General features: G+C 43.8%; 1 protein-coding gene across 1 annotated transcript in view; it reads right to left on the bottom strand.

The window, feature by feature from the left end:
* Positions 1-1057: 1057 nt before the first annotated feature.
* nedd9 (neural precursor cell expressed, developmentally down-regulated 9) overlaps positions 1058-19991 on the bottom strand; it is a 39853-nt gene continuing 20919 nt past the window's right edge. Inside the window, exons 3-7 of the mRNA XM_080862530.1 lie at positions 8462-8560; positions 6197-6334; positions 3256-4431; positions 3018-3107; positions 1058-2042 (exon numbers count right to left, since the gene is read on the bottom strand). Coding sequence (XP_080718656.1) covers positions 1497-2042; positions 3018-3107; positions 3256-4431; positions 6197-6334; positions 8462-8560 — 2049 coding nt within the window. The 3' untranslated portion in view covers positions 1058-1496. The remainder of the gene's footprint in view (positions 2043-3017; positions 3108-3255; positions 4432-6196; positions 6335-8461; positions 8561-19991) is intronic.

The following is a 19991-nucleotide window of genomic DNA, read 5'->3' on the forward strand; positions in this document are numbered from 1 at the left end:
AAAAAGTCAACATACACTGTAGTTGACGGTTAATGTGGATGTTTTGTTTTTCTAGTATTGGGCTATACTAGTGTAGCTTTGCATAATTCACAGTTAGAAATAATCCTGACTGGAAGACACTGTTTAAGCTCCTCCCCCTTTAAAGCCAGATTTCTACTGGCAGGAGGTCTGAACAGCAGGTGGGTGGTGCTTGTGTGCATTATATGGCCATGTTTGGGATATCCCCTTTCAGATGTCATATAGAGTCAATAGTATAAAATTTTTAGATCAGTGGGAAGGCGGAGCTTTTGGCTCACAGGGATTGTGCAAACTCTGACCATGTTTAATATGAACTTCCACAAATGTAGCAGTGCATATGTGACAGAGAGTAAGGAAAGGCTCAACAGATCCACAAACTGTTTATATGGAGCAGGTAAAATTATGTCTATGCACGAATGTCTTCAGGGGAATGTGACTGGATAGTTTCTTAACTATCTGGTATTCCTCTGTAAGACTTTGAATCAAGCAATCAGCTGAGGAAGACAGTGAGATGTGGCCGAAAGCCCAAGAGGAGCTCAGCAAACAGGATTTATGTTGTAAATTTCACTTCTGACCTTTGAAATGAAAAAGCCGCCTTCAGCTGCTTTCTTATTCACAAGCGGTCACCACAGCAGGTTGCTCCGCATGTTTGATTTGCTGTGGTTTTTACACCGCACGCCAACCCCAAAGATGCAGGAGCCGTGTCCTCTCCCGGGACCTTAGGAATTTTAAACTAAATGTGTGCATACCATCTATTACCATCAGCCGACGGAGACCATGAGATGTATTGTACTGTAATATTTTTTAAGCAGCTTGGCGTAAAACTGGAGCCAGTGGTGTCTATTGATCAATACATGGACACAGTAAACACCTGAAAGTTTTTTCTATGCTCACATATAAATCTTATCATCTTTGCAACAAATATCATGTTTGACATGAAAATATATATATTTTTTAAGAAAATATCACTATTTATCATCCAAACCCCTCTGACTGCTTCACTTCTTGGACGACATAAGGATGACAAACCCCTGTGGTGAAGAACAGTCCTTTACTTTGTGGAGAGCTCCACACACACACACACACACACACACACACACGGACACGGACACCGACTTGATTTACAAGGAACTTTTAACTGTCACATCCAGCAGGAAGACACAGAAACGACACTCTACAGTTATAAATGAAATAACAGGACATCTCATAAGGTGCTTCATAATATGCAATGGGAATGTTATGAAAAATGTCCACATGTTCCTACAGAGGCACCAGTACTGCATCTATATATGTGTCCATATCATAATATAGAACAATGTACATAAAAATAGAGCAAATATTTACAGAACACAGACTATTTACAACATCTTAAACGGGCTTAAAGATGGAGAGCGACATACATATACTGCAAATATATATATATATTTTTATGGCAGATGTACAAACGGAGTGATGTGCAGGAGCCATGAGGGTGAAAATCACAAATTAGCCATCTGCAGCAACTGTTCTTTAAACTGCTGAGCGTGGTGCGACAGGTCGGTGACTCTGTCCACCATCTCCTGGATGGCGGCTGTGTTCGGGTAGTTCAGGGCGGCCGTTTTAGTCGCGCACACCACCGTCTTTAACAGGTCGCACAGCACGTTGCTCGAGTTCATCACCCTGTTTGCCACCTCAGGCACCGAGGCCTGCCGGGACAGCGTGTCCCCGATGAAGACCAGTTTGTGGGCGCTGAGGATCACGAACTTGCTGTGTGCCACGAAGATGCGGGGGGGCTGGCCGGCGCTGACGCAGCCGAAGAAGGCGTCCACGGCGCTGAGGAGCGTGACGAAGTGCTGCTCACACTGCTCCGAGTAGAAGCTGAGCAGCTGGCGGTCCCGAGCGCACAGGTGGGCGGACGGGGAGAGGGAGGTGGAGGAGGACGAGGAGTCTGAGGGCGGCGCCGAGTGTTGGTGTGAAATCCACTGCGTGATGTCGTTCTCCACGGGTTTGCTCACTTCCTGCTCCAGCTTCTTGAACTGATTGATCTGTAGAAGCAGTACAGATGTGAGGTCAAAGGGCAAAGGTTTAGCTTTAAATACACATAATTATTTATAATGGAAAATATTTGAAGTGAACATTTAAAAAAACATCAGGTTTAACCCACAGATTAAAAATGGGGGCAGAAAAAGATCAACAGAGTTCCCTTTATTAACCTGACAGAGGGAAGTATAAACACGTTTTGGAGGAAGGACGCGTGTCTAAGCTTTGATTGCACACTGATTGTTCATTTCATTTCAAAGCAAACATGTTTCCCATTTGGCTTATCCATTTTCTTAACCACTTATCCTCCGGTTCAGGGTCACAAGGCCAAATTGCGTTTTATAAATATGTAAATTTAAGCAGAAAAATCAACATAAAAACACTTTCCTTTTTGCAAAGCATTTTATGGCTTTTCTCCTTTTTAACAGCAAACTTTTGCTGTCTTAAAAGTATCAAACTGAGTCTCTGAGAAAATGTTTAATGTTAAATTTACTGGAAAACGCTGTTACTTCGAAGAAATTAGAAATTAAATGACCAAAATGAAACAGCCACCCTTTACATTTCATCCTAAAAATGTAGAAGAAATCAGTTTCACACCAACAATCCCACCACTGCTGGCTGCAACTCCACATCCACAAACGCCTTCGTATGAAAATAGCACCACGAGATAAATAAAATAAACCTAAAACTCTAGACTCCATGTTTACATTTGTACGGCAGCATTTGTTTTATATATTTTTGCACATGTGGGTCACTTCAGGGCCGTGACCGCTCCACCTTGTAATCTGGCTGGCCTCCATCGAGAGAATGATGTTAGAATCAGATCTGAGCGCCGAGGTCTGCAGAGGCCTTCGTAAGAACCTCGAAGGGCCCCTAATCGCTCAGTGTTATCATCTGTTTTGTTTAAGACTGTGAGGTATTTCACTCCCCCGCACAGTGTGCGCTCCACCTGCGAGGCCCAAACAAACACAAAGCCTCACCTGTTCCTGACCCAGCTGAACTTGACTCTGCTTGATTATGTTTTCTTTCTCCAACAGCTCCTTCTGCTGCCGTTCAAAGTCTTCTTTGCCCTGAAGGGAGGTAAAAAAATGTTTTAAACAGGGTGAGAAACCAGACTCACGTAGGTCTGATCTTTGATACACGACACATAAATTCTTATCTGTTGGGTAAAGTCACTTAAAGTAAATAACTCTACTAACTGTGGATTTAATTGTTTACCTGCAAATGTACATAATCGTAGTCCTCCATCCAGCTTTTCACGCACTTCTCGCTATTGTTCATGTTGTCCTTGTCTGGGGTCGAGGGCACGGGGAAAGGTTTGGTCTGGCCCCCGTTGTTGTCGTTGTCCGACGAGGGGGAGGTGAGCGGGTGGATCACGTTCTCGTCAGGCGTGCTGCCCACAGAGAAAGATCCGTCCACATGCGTCCGCCTGAACAGCAGCTCGGCGCTGCTGCCTATCGTGGAGGCCAGCTGCTTGGCGTCGTCGGGAACAGTCCTGGAGACCATGACGAAGCGGTCCAGGTCGTCGGTCTTGTTGTGGTGCCTTCCAGACGAGGCCAGGGTGTTAAGCGCCCAGCTGCAGTTTTCCAGAGCTTGGTAGATCTGCAGAAGGATCTGCTGTGAGTCCTCCAGGCGTCCCAGCTGCCTTCGAAGCTTACTGTGCAGACTGTTGTCTGACAGAGACGTAGCGTTCACCGCGGCACCTCTGCCAAACACAATGAAGTCTCCCAGACCGGCCCGGACTCTGTCCAGAACTGTGCGGACGTCGTTGGCGTGGCGTTCCATGAAAGGAAAAGTCCTCCAGTGAGGGGAAGCTGCCATTGAATGCAAATTCCCGACTGAGCTGTCCACTGCTTGCTGAAGGCGGTACAGCTTCTGGATGGCGGTGTCCACATCCAGAGCGAGGCGGCCCTCAGAGCTGGAGCCAGTGGAGGACGAGGAGGTGGACATGCTACTGCGCGTGCTGCCCGTGCTGGAGAACGACAAGCGGTTCACGCCGTCCGTCACGTCCGCTACTGCGCGAGCATCCTGAGCGGGGATGTCGTAGATGCCTTTGCTGCCGTCTCTGTCGGCGGGCGAGCTTCTGTGCTGGGAGGTCTGCATGACCCGCGGGATGTCGTACACGTCGTTGCGAGACCCCGCCCCTGAATGAAAGGCAGGCGGTGGCACATCGTAAATGCCTTCATTGCCGTTGGTGTTCGGGTGCGGCTGATGAGCCGGAGGCTCCACGTTCGGTGGGAAGTCGTAATGTGACTGCGAGCTCTGGGCGGGCTTGGCGAGGACAGGTGGGGGTACGTCGTAGATGCCTTCCTGTTTGCTCTTGAGGGGCTGCGGGAAGTCGTAGTTCCCCTCCTGCTGGGCAGAGTTGGTCCTGCAGGGAGGCACTGAGTAGACCTGTGGGCGAGGACAGTAATCAGACTGTTATTATTTTTGTTAACATGTATATTATTATCAAACAGTGGAGCTTTCACCTAACCAGTGGCCTCACAGGACTATTTTTTTCCTTGTTGTGAAATCCCTGTCATCATACAAAATGCTCTGCTGCACCTCTACAGAGCATTTCATATCTCAGACATTCATTTATTTGCACTATTAGAACTGTGCATCCCACTCTCTTGCTGCTACCCTCCTAAACAGATGTGGAAACACCTGCGATATGACTCATTTTTTTTCCACCTCCTGCACACAAACACCTCCTCTGCACTCCTTCTGCAGTCACGTCGCGCCATCCGCACCTGAGAGGTGCTGTCACGCTTTCTCAACTTGAAAATGTAAACACTTATATCGCACTAGGATCGATCGTGCTTTGTGAAGCATCGACCGTGGGCTCTGAAAATAAGGGGCCTCTGAGGCATTCTTGGAGCTGGAGTGTGCACACGACTGCTTGGCCAGATGTGGATATAACAAATTCTTCTAAACTAAAGGCTTGGACGCATTTAGTCCACTTAATGTGAAAGAGTGCAGCACACAGCGAGTGAGCAAACATTTGCCTCTACAGTTGACAGAAACAGTCATAAACTGACTGACTGACTCTTTGCATGTGCATGCAGTCTCATAACAAAGTGAGGAACTATCACTGCTGCGGTACTGGTTTCCTAAAATGGTTTATGACATTTCAATTTTCAGCTTTGGCCTCTGAGGTCCCGTTTAAAGGCACAGCACTAAAATGTGCGCTCGGTCCCGCATTCGGGCCGACTAGTCTTCGGGGATTGGAAAGTCATCGACAAAGAAGGCTCCCCTTCCTAAAACACAGCTCGTTAAGAACTCACCAGAAAAGTGACATGTTTTAAATTCACGACCATCATAAGATTAGCAGTTAGAAACCTGGATTCCTGCAGAGGAGATCGTTTTCTTTTAATCCCCTCCCCCCGGGAGACTCGAGTTTATGACATTCAAAAAATGTGCTAAACACAGAATTTGGACTGTAAATGCACCTCAGTGGGTTTTTACTGGATGCAGTGTGTTTGCACAGCAGTCCTGCAGTTAGAGATTGAGGAAGTGAAAGACCTTCTGGCTTGGGGAGATACTATATTTGAAACCTCAAACTTTCAGCCTCTTGATTCCTTCCTCTAATGCAACGAAGCTTTCACCCTCCCTCGGGCTCAACGCAGCAGAGTGTGCGCTGACGTGCATGGCACGGAGCACGATGGGAGCGCAACGGGGGCAATAAAACTGATTTCCATCAGCCTCCAAACGCACTCTTTACAGCTAGACAGGCCTGCCCAAACTGTAATTAGGAACGACGCAAATAACAGGTCCCAGCATATTTCAGGTTATTACAAACAAACTGGTGGCACGCTGCCTGGTCAGCTCTGGTGAAAGCTTAGAGGGTCTGGCAAAAGAAGAGTTATGTCCTTGTCCTTGATTTTTTGTTTTTTTCCCCTGCTGGCGAGTTTAAACACGGAGCCGTTTTGGTTAAACTCTCCTGGCAGGCGAGGCTTTCATTTAAACTGGCCGCAGGAATGCAATAAATATGATATTTGACGTATTATTCATTTAATATAGTCAATTAAGAGAAATTCTAGGAGCTGTATCAATAAACATAAAAATACAATTTTCTGGACATACGCAGCCTCGTTAATTCAGCTTCATGTGGCTTAAACAAATGGAGTGGCTGACTGATGTGCCCTTTCATTTTGCTTCTGGAAGTTTCTCTTACCCCTTGAGAGGTTGGAGGGATGTCATAGATGCCTTGTGACCTAGGGTCCATTGGTGATGGGGGAACATCATAGACTCCTTGGTTTCTGGCTCCGCCTTGCTGACCAGGGAACATCTGACCAGGTGGAATATCGTACACCTGAAAGAGGGAAGTGAAATGATCACTACGTGTTTCAGAAAAACAATCACACAAAGTTTGGTCTTCATATTATTTGACTGTAGCTGACTTGATCTGATTTTGTAGCACACTATTAGTTTCTGTTTGGCCGTATGTGGGATGTCTAGTAATCAGAAGGTCGCAGTTCAATCGCAGACTTCTCAAGTCCACATGCCAAATTGGCTCGGAGGAAAATACTACTCGCCAAATTGCCCCTAAAGTCATTACATTTTTTTTTTATATATAGTTGGCAACAGTGGGAAGGAAAAACTTCCTTTTAACAGGAAGAAACTTCGCCTGAACCAGGCTGAGGGAGAGTTGGGGGTAATACTCAGTGAAGTTTGATTGTAATAGTTAGGAAGCATTAAAAGAAATATATATGAACATGTATGAAGAAGCAAATGTGACACAAAGTAAATAAAATCAAATTTAGTGCTCAGTGAAAGGTGACAATAAGTCACTGCTAAGTTAAAAGCTTCATATTTCTATTTGCACAGGTGCCTCGGTGCAGCGCTCCTATCTAAAGTGAGAGTTCTTTACCACAAAGGTGGCTGTAAGGCCAACTTGCTTTTGATTGGCTGGCCTGAGGTAGTCACATTAGTTACAACTGTTCTCACTGACAGCTGAAGCCTGGGCTTCTTTTCTGACTCGTACGTACGCTGGCCTCATTATTTGAATCTCCGGCTGCGTTTAGTGTCAGCATCCAGCATCACAACAAAGTTTGTATATATGACAGGAAAAAATGCACGATAAGTCCGTTTGATATGGTGAATAGTTATAGAGCAACACGGTCACTGATTGGAGTTTTTCTTTGCACAGTATTTTCTCTTTTTGCTCCATTTTTGGTCTCCACCAGCTGCCCTTCAGATGCTAAATGCTCCACTTCCATATTTTGCTAGTTTCCACCTGTCTGTCAGCTGTTTTGAAGTAGTTTTCAGTGGGTTTTTGGCTAAAAACAGAAGGCTGTTTTGGCTGAGAACAAAACTTAAAGAGCGGTAAGAGTTTATGAAAACGGTGAGAACAGAGACCAAAGCTGAAACTCACTATAAAGCAATGTGAAATTGAGGCTAACTGCACAATCAGGTGATGACTTCCTGTAACTCCATCTCTGTAAGCAACTCGAGTTGTTTTCACACTGTACCTCGTCTGTAATTCTAAAAATATCTATTTGAGCATTTTAAAACAATACAGTACAGTTCTCAAAATGTGCAAACACTACTGCCGCACTGCAGGTTTCAACAGCATGAGAGAAAATGAAGTGTGAAGAATCCTCTCTCATCTCTGCACAGAACAGGAAATGTGGTAGGCAGAATAGCACGATGCAGATCAGAGAATTGGCTTTCTTGTTTTGAGAAATGAAATGCATTTGCCCAGGCACTGTGTGCTGCATCAAAAGCTCACCTGGATGGCTTGTTTTTAAAACGAAGATGCTTGATATGCGGTGAAAACATGCTAACAGATTCGATTGATATCAATGTGTAGGTAAACTAAAGATTATATTTGTACATTCTCAGATGCATGCAATATAGTGTTAAAGATATTTATCCATCTTATTTTTATGCTTGGCGTTTCCTAGTGTAGCTTTGCATGAGCCACAGTTCAAAATAATCCTTGTTCATAACTTTATCTGTACTTTGGCTCAGCCCCTCAGGTCATCCTCTTTTTGAAACCAGCAGCTTTAGCTCCACCCACATTTGCAAACAGAAGGTGGGTGTGGTTTCGGTACCAGAGATAACCATAACATTCTCTCTCTCTGACATCATACAGACCAAAGATTAGAAAAAAAGAGAGGGGAAAAACACTTCAAGCTGTGTTTTTAGTACAGCTTGTAACCTTAACGTATGCCTCACAGCTATTACTAGAAAATGACCTCATTACTGGAAATTAATGGGTTTAATGGCTTTTTTTGGTTTTGAAAAACAATAATTTTAAGGAGTTTTAGGAACCTATATTGGTTAATTTTAAACAAATTCCTTTATTCTAAGTCATAGAGTGCACTGTATTATTGGGTTCACTGTTTGGCAGATTATATCAAAGCTTCTTTGGTTGCTAAAAAAAAAAAAAGAAAAAAAAAAAAGATCCTGGTGTTATGGTGCATGAGGAACCTACCCCTTGTGATCTGATGGGTGGGACGTCATAGAGGTCCTGCTGGTTATGCTGTCCTGGGCTGTAAGTGTAGGTCTGTCCCACTCTGGTTGGGGTCACCACCTGTCCGAAAACAGCAGGAAGACAAACAATCAGTTGTCGTCCAGGGTAAGAGGACAAATGCTCTGACTCACAACCTAGCAGCCCTGCTGCCACCCAACTCTCAAGCGTCTGTACATGCATGTGTGCCGACTTTTATTTGTTTTTCCTGTTTTCCATTTCTAGTCCCTGAATGACCCAGGGATAGTAAGTGATTACAGTCAAGGCAGATATTTTCTAACAACATCCTCCCTGTGCCAGGCTGTTTACAAAGGACCCAGGGAATGAAGTTATAAACACAACCCTGCAAAAATCTCCTTAGGCAGCTGTTTTGAAAGCATTGCAGGCACGGATGTATCTCTGGATTGAAAATGACTGGGGGCCATTTTCCATTGTCTATAGAATAGCAGCAAACTGCCCAAACTGCCCAAAACAGATTTCTAAAGACAAAAAGGTGACATAGATTTTACACCATTGTAAAATGACATGACAGCCAATTCAGTCAGTTTCCCTTATTAAAATCCTAACATGGTTACAAAAGTGCTGAAATATACCATAACAGCAACTAAGGTCATATATTTTAAGAAGTTGCGAATGGCTACGTTTGATCATGTAGCTTTCTAATTTTAAAACAGCGGTGTCTTTGTTTAGAAGCCGAAATAGTCAGGCCTAAAAAACAGCTTGAAAAACACAGTTAACATAAGCCTGCAGTACTAGCTAAACCAGATAAGGTTGCTAATGAGGATGTAAAACAGGCAACTACTAAACAGATCAATGGGTTATCTAAACATTGAGAAACTGCTTTATTATTTGTACCTTTGTTGTATAGTTTTTCTTTAAAAGCTTAAAGTTAAACTACTGATTATGAAAAAAAAAAAAAAAAACAGCAGCTAATATTAGCTTTTATTAGCCTGAATTAGCTTACTCATGCCACATCAAAAAAATGTAACAAGAAGTATTTGAATATAATAAACTCAGCAAGGCTGTGTTTCTCATCCATAAACTTCCCTTTTTATTCCCATGAAGCATGCTGTGTAGTTCAGTTTATAATACTAAAAACAAAATTAAATACTAAGGAAAGGTTTTTAGGGGCACTAAAGTTAAGTAGCCTTAGCCTAAAGCTACTTCAAAATACCGTAAAAGAAAGTCTTGACACAACACTTCATTATAAAAGGGTTTATTTTTTGTTTGTTAAGATTTCAACTTTTTGCTTTAGTTTTCATAGAGATACATAACATGAAAGTAACGCTAGCTAATGTTACCCTGAAATAGCTACTTATTTAAAAACTGTAGGAGGGGAAACAAAATTATTAAACATATGAAACTGATTTTTGGCTCATATAAACAGTGAGAAATGCAATTTGTCCCATTAAAAATGTACAAAAAGAAGTTCGATTTTTTTGTTGCTTGAATTAACGCCGGCCATAGAGACTGGTTGGTAAACACTGCTATCCAGGGGAAAATGTATTTTGACTGGTTAGTACTGGAGGCAGTGGAGGTTGCTGCACAAACAACTTGTTGTTGTAATATAAGCTTTTCATTTCACTGTAACTGTTACTTATACCAGAAGAATTAGGCAATGGAAGCAAGACCAACTGACACATGTGAGATCGTTATATCTCTGCTCACTTGGAAAACACATATCCCACAATACTAGAGCTCAACTAATAAAAACTAAATAAAACTTAAAATAATGTGATTCAGTCAAGCAATAAAAATAGGTCAACCTTCAGCAGTGCTTTGGGAGAGTTTTTAGAATGGAAGATAGTTTTATAGCCGAAATGGCATTGGAGAAGGAATTTTATCGTAGTGCTGGCAGGACTGTGAGTTTCTAAATCCAGAAATCTCTGGTGAAGTAATCACCGGGTCACTGGTATTGATGAACAACACTCTTAAACTGAAGCATTTGGTGCTGTAGGATTTAATACACCTTTAAAATATTTTACACTGCGGTGTAGACAGGCTTAGGAATAATGGCACGATTACTGCTTGGGAAAAAAAAACGAAACAAAATACAAACACATGCTGCGAGCCTCACCTACGCCCTTGACATTTTTAACCCTGTTAATTATTTAACACATTTTTCCTCCTCTTTTCCCGTCAGAGGCAATCAGCTCCTTCACACCTCCTAATCCCCCCATTCTTAAACCCTCAGGCTGATTCACATCTCCTAAAAGCAGCAGAGCAGCCGACCTCCTTGATGCGTCAGACAGACGGAGGAATGCTGGGAATGTCCTTCCCTGAGCCCAGTACTCCTCTTTTGCCCCCGCGCAACGCTATCGTTACACTGGAACAAACAGGGTTCATTAGCAGGGCTCGAAAATAGGAACCATACGCACGGCTCCCTGGCAAAGGGCCGAGTCCCCAGGGACATGAAAGACCTCAGTCCCTGCATCCACTCATGAGTCACTTTATAGCACAATAACCTAATAGCATCTCTCGTCCTGAGACATTTATCGGAGCATGAGCAGTAGGAGACGTAACCTCAGAATGGGATTAGTGCTCCAGAGGAACTGGTTTGTAAAAGAGATTTATGAAAAAAGGTAACTCAAGTGGAAGAAAGGGAAAGAGAGGGGAACGGAAAAAGAGTTGCCTAGTATGGAAAGGAATGCCATTCATCTGACTAACAGTAGTCCATATGGTTCTTATGAATCCAATCTGAACAAGCCCGTGGTGATTTAAGGTGTTCACTGTTGGCGCTCGCGCCACAGCAGACATCATCCCGGCGAGGCCTTTGGGGTCAGAGCTGAAAACGTATACTGCAGGCTTTAAATACTCTCTGAAATAAACCAGAAGAGGAATAAACAGCTGCTTCTGGCTCTCCTCACTCTGGACTGATTATTTTTAAGGTTTTATCTGCTTAAAAGCATACACAGTCAAGTGATGTAAACCATTTGTTACTGCATGACTTAGATCTGAAGTTTTCAAATCTGGGCCCCTTATTACTCTCAAAAACTAGCGATACTGCCAGCAGGAAAAGGGTTACTGTTAATTTAACACTTTGTTTTTGTTTTGTGGGCTCTTTTGTTCATCTTAAACCTTGGTATTATTAAATGTCAGCCTACTTAGCCAATACGGGTTCCTGTTTTTTTACAGTGTACTTTAATACTAAAGAAACCTAAAGACCTGCCTATTTCTAAAAATCTAAAATGTAACTTTGGATACTAAATAAGACAAAAAACTGTTTGGAGGGCTAGTGAAGTTGTGCTCTTTGACATATAACGATGTGCTGCCTGCTGGCTACCTCCAGTGTTATTGTTAGGTTAATAAAAACACATCAGGACAGGGAAGGTGGAGGACGAGAGTTAGATTGTTCTCTCCAATGGGGAGAGACAAATGCCATCGAAAGGCAGGAAGACGACACTGAAAACAGGCAAACCTTCAGCTAATAAAATGTCTGAGGTTATTCATTAGTTTATTGTACTGCGAGTTTTTAAAAGCTTAGTTTAAACACATGCTACATATAAATAGTTTTATTATTACTTTTAGAGACGACACCTAAATGGTTTTGGGGACTCGTGACTATTCAGACAATGAAAGACGAGAGCTTAGTGGAGCGCAGTAGCATCGGTTAAAAAGATTCATCTGGTTTATCTGATTTATTGTCTTTCTATTGGCCCGGCTTGAGAGCAGCTTTAATGCCTTTTCATATTTTCTGCCCAGTGAAAATGTGCTGAAATGTGAAAAGCAGTAGGCATATTAAATCTCTCAGAGCAACCAGACTCAGGAGATAACAAGCAAGCCTCCTGCTTGTTTAAAAGGTCACTCAGCCGGGCTACCTTCCCTCTGGGTTTAAGGGAAGCCTGGACCCAGCTGTCACATGCAGATGACAGCGAGGTGTCCGCTGAAGACCTCGGTGACCTTTTCTACAGGTACATGTCATCGCTCTGAGCGCCCATCAGTGGCTTCTTTCAGCCTCTGCCAGATGCACACTGCTCATTTATTTCCCTTCTGTTTACCCAGCAGGCTGTTGCTCTGAGGACACTTGGCGCGGCTATAATTGCCGCCGGGCAAATATTTACCACATCCAATGAGGTTGTCGCTTGCATGACGGCGGTGCGTGGCCTTTCAGAGAACGATGACATCACGAACAGCCGAGCCAAAAGGAGGGAGGGCGCTGAGCAAACATTTGTTCCCACTCAGGTGAGGGGAGCTCAGGATGCCTTCATGGACGATGAAGGGCAACGTCGGCGACTTAAACGAGCGGCAAGAGGAGGCAAATAGATGGCTTGTTAACACTCCTACGCGTTGTGGCGAGTGACTCATGTCTCTTTCAGCAGGACCCTGTTTACTTAGCCTGCTGGCAGGATCAGATTTTGGAAGGTAGACCTTTAAAGCTTTACTTCAGGGTCATTTGAGAGGTCTTGTCATAGCATCAACAACTACCTCATGGGCTTGTTATATACTCTCTCAGGTTTTATGTACTGATGGGCAATGAATTACTCTGTATATATGTCAGGTTTTACTGGTATTCACATCCTAAGATATAACCAAACTACTAAGTACTAGCACATATTAATAGTTTGGTCTCCAAAGCATAAAAAAACAAAGCTGGAGTGAAGTTTTAGGTAAACTATTAACAGTTTAGAGAATAGCAAAAGAAATCAGCTTGTTAAAATGTCACTGTATTTCCTTCTCTTGAGAAAATGTGCTGCTACGGATTCAGATAAGGCTGAAACAGAGTATTTCTTCTCTAAAAGAAGAACAGATGTGGTTGGCGGGTAACAGGAAAGTAAAAGTATACGTTTTTAAGACCTTCTATAAAAGATCCATCTATTTTCTTAACTGCTTAACCAACTCGCGGTTGAAAGCAAGAGTCTATCTCAGTGGTCATGGGGGACAAGTGGGTTGCAGGTTACCTGTCCAAACAACTTTAAAGAACAAAATACACAATTTAACTGAGACCATACTTGCTATGCTATTTTAAAATGACTAGTAATTGACCTCAAGAAGATATCTTATTCCCTCTTTCCAGGCACAGACTTTAACCACCAGGAACAATAAGCTGGTTTTTAATTCTTCACATTTCTGCAGACTAACAACAAACAGTCTGATTAGCGTCATCTTCAACATCTTCGGGGATTCCACCAGCTAAATTTGTGATATTTTAAGGCCTTTTCCTTTTCCAAGTGAAATTGTAATCAAGATAACTTTAAGGGCCTGCAGACGGCCTAGAAGAAGAGCTCAGACGGCGAAGGTCTTCCCTCTTCTCCCATCTGGTTTTGAAAAGAGTTTGCTTCACCAGCTGGCTCCGCTGGTCACACTCAGTGATAGACAGACTGCTCAATCACCTGCCAAGTATTTTTTGAACGTGCCCGTCATTTTCCAAACGGTTTCCCAGGACGACTTCCCAGATGGTTCTGTGTTAAAACCATCTGGCGCGCAGAGTTAATCTCGACTCAGACAAACCCAAATAGTAGTTTTTGGACACCGCGCTCGCCACCGGCAAAGTCAAAACAACAAAGGAGGGGTAGGTCTTCTCCAAAAAATATGTGTTCCTGCAGCCAAGATCACATAAAGCCATTTTGGAAACCTGCCCAGGTTGCTAAGACACCTTATGTTGATTTGTCCTTCACTCATCTGAGTAAGTTCATTTCTTCTTGACTGCCTCGGGGTGAATTATGGCATCTTTGTGTGGCAACACTTCCCCGGATATCATCCTTTCACACCCTTTCATTGGTTACTTGCACACACACAATGCCACCCCCATCTGCACCCACACTAATGGGCTGCTGACACATCAACATCAACAACCCAAATGAGGCTTTTCACCACAGCGCGGCGTATAAAACGATGGTGACAATGACACCGCCGGTAATGTAGCAACAGCTGTATTGAATTTCCTCCACCCGTCTCCTCATTCACACCTCCTCATCTCCGCTCTGCTCCTATCTGCAGCTCTGTCAGCACGGCGCCGCTAGCTTACTTTTAAATGAAGGTCACCTGAGGGCACAGGAAGCATGCACGCTATCAGTCATATGTTAGGTAAGAGCGTGATTTTGTATATGACTGCATGTGTTTGGCTCCTGCTGATTCACAGCACAGAGATGTGTTTTGCAACTTGGTAAAGTTCCCCTCTGCCACGCAGAGCTGCACCAGCCCATTAAAGCGCCAAACGAATTAATGCAGGTAATTAAGCCTCGAATCCCGAGAGGCCGCCGTCCGTCTCCGAAGCACGTCCGAGCGACTAAACCCAAACAGACAGCGGGCTTAATGAGGAGCGTGAAAAGAGAATGGGCTGATTCTCAGTTCTAATAGGGATCATTGTTCATTCTCTGTGATCAAAGCGGCACTTAATCCTGTGGCACGAATATCTGAGAAGACGAAAGATGACTCCGACACTTCGTGTTTACTTTCTAAGAAAAATATACCGGGAAAAAATCCTCTGAATTCTGGGAAAAAGCAGGATAATGTGGAGTGAGGAAGCTTTTAAGCTCTTGGATTATCCAAGAGACATTTTGGGCAAGGGCCCACACACAACTGGGGCCCCACCCCCCCAAAAAAAATATCCAGAATTTTATCCTCAAACTTTAGATTTTGAAACCATACATTATCAAAAAACATAACAGTCCCTTAGCTCTTATTTCACCTGCCCCTTCCTCCCCTACACAGCTGAGGCTAAGGCTTCCAAAATGAATGGAAATAGCACAAGTGGACACATTTGTTTTTAATCAATTCGCAATAAAAATCTAAACAAAACACGGCAGTTAATTTTTAAAGTTGTTGAGACAACAAATGGTTAGCTGTAGCAGCACCTCACAGTCACAGTGGATTTATGACCTGAAACTTTGGTTGGATGTAAATGAAGAAGGCAGGTGGTGCTCACCAGCGGAAAGCTTTTTATACCTCACAGGTGAAGTAGTGAGTAGCCAGGATATGGAATACTTTTCACCTGCGTAACTTTATTTATTGACAAGGAAAAAATGTGTTTGCTCCTTTTTTAGAAGTTATGCGGCCCAAATGTTTGCTTATCGTTGTACTTTAACACTCTTCTTCTGTTGCACTTCTTCACAGTCCCTCTCCAGAAACGAAGATCTAACAGGATCTAATGAGGATATAACAGGTGTGTTTTTGGGTGTGTGTGTGAGGACACTTATGTCAGTGTATTATCCTCATTTAAAAAACACTTTAAAGGTTTACTTGAAACTGTGCATCTATTTAAAACTCTTCTGTGTACTACTGAACCCTGGACTATATGAGTGTTTGTTGGTTCAAAAGCACTTGAAATGTAGTATAAATTATTATATGGTTGGATGCAGCTTGTAATAAAAGTGCTTTGACTGTTCAGTTAGAGTAGAAAAGTGCCGTGCAAGTATGAGGGTTCATCATCGAGGGGAGGCGAATGTCTGCAGTAGATCTAATGCCAATCATCCCGTGGTCGGAGAGATATTTCTGTCCAGCAGCGGAGTGACAGACCCACACTGTAAACCAAAGAGCTGCTAGTGTGGCTGAAAATGCCAAAATGAAACCAGCGTTGGCTTCTTAAATGTAAATACCTCCTGGTTTTGTTTGCCTTCTGTGATGTGAAACTGAATCTGTTTTGGTCTTTTGGATTGTTGGCTGGCTTAAAAAAAAAAAAAAGAAGATAAAATATGTAAGCTCTGGTTTTTATAAATGCTTTCAAGAAAGCATTTCCTGTCTTCTCTTGGCCTTCCTCTGCAACTTTATCACACTGTCTGCTTTAAACTTTTCCAGAGGAGAAAGTCCTGTCAGTGCGCTCACCCCAGAGCAGATTACTTTTGGTGCGACTGATTTATGGTCGTGCCCTCTTGGTCGAATCTCGCCAGCCAGCGATTCATCACTAATGTGACAATGGCGAGCGTTTGAAGGAGCCGGCCTCCTCCAGGAAGAAATAACTCACTTATCTGCTGCTGAGACTGCCGTGCGCGTGATTAGGCAGAGAAAATATGGCCGAGGCAAACAAACAAGATATTCTTCTCACATAACCTGGTTACTTCAAAAAGCACAGCTTTATCAAGGTACACGAGCACACCCTCGCAGTCTACAAAGCGCTATCAGGGCACTTCCTTGAGTTGTGTGTTGAGTTCATTAAACCCTTTGTTGTGCTCTTTACGGCACCAATGAACAGATTGCATCTACGGCTACGACGTGGTGAGAGGAGGAAATGCCTATACAAGGAGCAGACTTCATGAAGGCAGGAAGGGAGGAATGAAAAGGCCGCCTGAAAGGAGCAGATAAGGGCAGATATTTGAACTCTGAACCCAGCCCATCACTGGGCGCCGTGACCTCAGCGCCTGAGTCACAACAGTGACCGGGGCGAAAACAGACACACCTTTCAGAGATGGTGAAGAAGAAGAAGGAGGAGGAGGAGGAAATCAAGGCTGAGATGAAACACGGGCCTCTGGGAGCCACATGATAAAAGGCTGCTCCTGGCTTCCATGTGAGGAGGCTCTTTGTGTGGCCGAGAGCTCCTGGCGTCCGTCCCACACGGACCCAGCTTTAAGGCTATGTGAGGGGACGGGAGGGGGAGGTGGGGTGGCTGTAGCTCACCCTCCCAGGAGGGTCACCCAAGGACAAGGCCGCAGCACCAAACCGAAGAGCCAGAGTGGCAGCGAGCGCCAAACCTCAGTGTGCCTTATATACCGGAGCCCCACGCCACATGAAAGGGAAAACAGCCAGTCGCCAATCTGGATTTGCACTGCAGGCCTGGCACGCAACACCCCCCGCCTCCGCCCCCCACTCCGAGGACACATTCATGACATACGGGGGCCTCTCTCCACAGGAGGGGATGACGGCTTCGGAGTAATACGAGAGGGGATTATCAGTCTAGGAAGCCGGCATCAGTCTCAAAAACCATTTGGGAAACCAAACGCATGTTTGCGCGTGACGACATGAAAACGGCCGCCGTTAAAACAACACGAGGCCATAAGTCAGCGAGCCCGGCCTGTCATCAACACTGACGCGCTGTAGTAAACAAGCCTGCCTTTGCTTCTTTCAAGAGCAAAGGCCAGAGCCGGGGTTTCACATCAGCAACAAATATTTCCATAAATACTCTGACGCAGGGCGCACACCGTTCGACCGATCGGGATTTCATTGGTGCGCAACACCGTGGAGCTCAGAGCAAACAATCAGAGGCTCTTCTTTTTAAAACAGCGTTTACCATAATTTCATAATTAGACGCCCTTAAAAAGTGTGCTGTGATGAAAGTAAACGTCTCTGCTCTACCAAAAACATACAGTGACTCCAAACCTGAGGCCTGTATGTATATCCAGGATGGCTTAACATAACTATAGGTTTCTATCACAGCCTTTAGCTTTGAGAGATGATGTTTTTCTGTCACTTGGGACATAATAAATGGCTGCAAACACTGAGCCTGAGCTATTTTTCACTGTCAGAATTAAAGCAAATTTAAAACACAAACCACACACGAGTTTTGGCTTCAAAACAGAACATTAGTTCAAATAAAATTCAGTTAAACAATAGAGTAGCTTCTTAATTACTGCTAAGAAAAGGGATAAAATGGAGTATTTGAAAGAGCTGAACGCTATTTTTATATGACTGTAAATGGAGCATTGCTCTAATTGGTCAGTAACTGGTTGAAATGAAAAATTTTATAGTGAAAACAACCACCGAGGCAAACTGTTCTGTTTAGTTAGCCATAAACCTGAAAATGAACCAACTTGTAGGTTTTTTTGTGTGATTATTTCTATAAATGTTTTATGCAGGGTTAAATTAATCTGATTGAATCAGGAGAGCTTCAGGTCTACTCAAGCTTTGGAGGTGCTCCTCCTTAAATCTTGGAAAGCTAATTGGTGAGCACGAACCAACAACATCTCTCCTTTCTTTTAGTGTTTCACTAGAGATAACCAGATCTAACAGAACAGTCTGTGGCGAATGAAGGCGATTGTGCTTCTGTCCAAGATTCAGACAGCACTGGAAAACAGCGGATCCTTGTCATGACGCACCGACACACACGCAGCCGAAATCTTTCTATTCAATAGACGGGAACAACCGCCGAAAATTGCAGCGCTTTGATAACCGCAGATTGGAGGACCAGTCGAACGTCCAAGACTTAATATAATCTCTCCAATAACATGATTACGGCACAGAAATACACTCTCATTAGCAGCGCATTTCATTTTCCATGTTATCGCAAAGCCTTGTTAATACCGCTCCTCGGCTAAGCCTCGCAGCCTGTTACGGAAAAAGAGAGGTGTTGCTTGACAGGTCTGCTACTGCTGTGTGTGTGTGTGTGTGTGTGTGTCTGATTGACAGGTCTCTCCCCACAGCCCCCTGGCTCCCACTGACTTTATCACAGCAACTCCTGTGCAGTGAGTCCTCTAAGCCCCTGGCGCCTGCTGCCTGTTTATCCACTAAAATGAACACCTTAGCTCATTTCTATGATGGCTGGGGCTGATTTGTTTTAAAGGAAATAGCCCTTGGGATATCAAAAGCTCATTCAGCATGTAATTACCATCCACCTCCTGAAGGGAAGACTTGGTCTGAGATGCTCGTACTAGTTAAACGCTTGAATAACCAGGGAAATTTCCTCCCGTCGTATTTTAGCGCACACCTGCCAGTGACTTCCATGTGTAAAGAGGTAATGACATGCTAACTGCTCACCCTTGTTTAATGCATTTAAATCAAGTGTACGAGACATCTGGTGGTGTAAAACAAGAGCAAGTAAAGAAGGCTTCAGCTGGCTCAGCAGTATCGGAGACACCGAACACAAGAGAAGACTTATTACCCCACAGTTAGGAAAGTGTTTGGTGCAGAAATTAAAATGACAATGAAATAATAATAATTCGATTATAATTATGAGTATAAACACTGATAAACTGATAACTAGGTGATTTAAGACTATTAAATGCTTTTTTCAGCAGGCAAATTAAGATATATACTTTAAATGATATACGATCTAGGCCATAAAATGATGAATACATGGATACGCTGTTTGGAGAATTGTGTATATATAGCTATACTGCAAATGACCAAGTCCAGTGTGTTTGCCAGTGACCATGTTTAAAGCATTTAAATGCAGCTGTGCTCCACCAAAATCCAAAAAACAGCTCTGTACTGTTTGCTTTTCCACAATTTCTCTCCATACTCGCAGCCTTTCTGCGGGTTAGACTGGCTCTGCTGAACACAGTGTGCCAATACAGGAATAAAGCCAAATGGGAGCCGTGCACAAAAACACTACCCTCATCTGTGGTGAGCGCCAGGCCCGGCACACCCTGCACACATTTCGCATGGCAGAGCTGCAATCTCCTCTTTGGCCTTTCTGCTTTCCGTGCGCGCGCTGGTGAGAGCCGAGCCTCACGGATCACGGTGTAAACGCGCAAATGCCATTTCCCATCACATCTCATTCCCACACCCGCCACAGCTGATGTTACCTTAGAAATCCAATGTGATCCCAAATATCCAGAGTTTGGGGAACAGACCAGACTCCATTTTCTGTTACTCTAAACCTTTTCCATTTTGTTATTTCCTCTTC

This window comes from Rhamphochromis sp. 'chilingali' (genome assembly GCF_963969265.1).
Source record: "Rhamphochromis sp. 'chilingali' genome assembly, chromosome: 17".
Classification (NCBI taxonomy): domain Eukaryota; kingdom Metazoa; phylum Chordata; class Actinopteri; order Cichliformes; family Cichlidae; genus Rhamphochromis; species Rhamphochromis sp. 'chilingali'.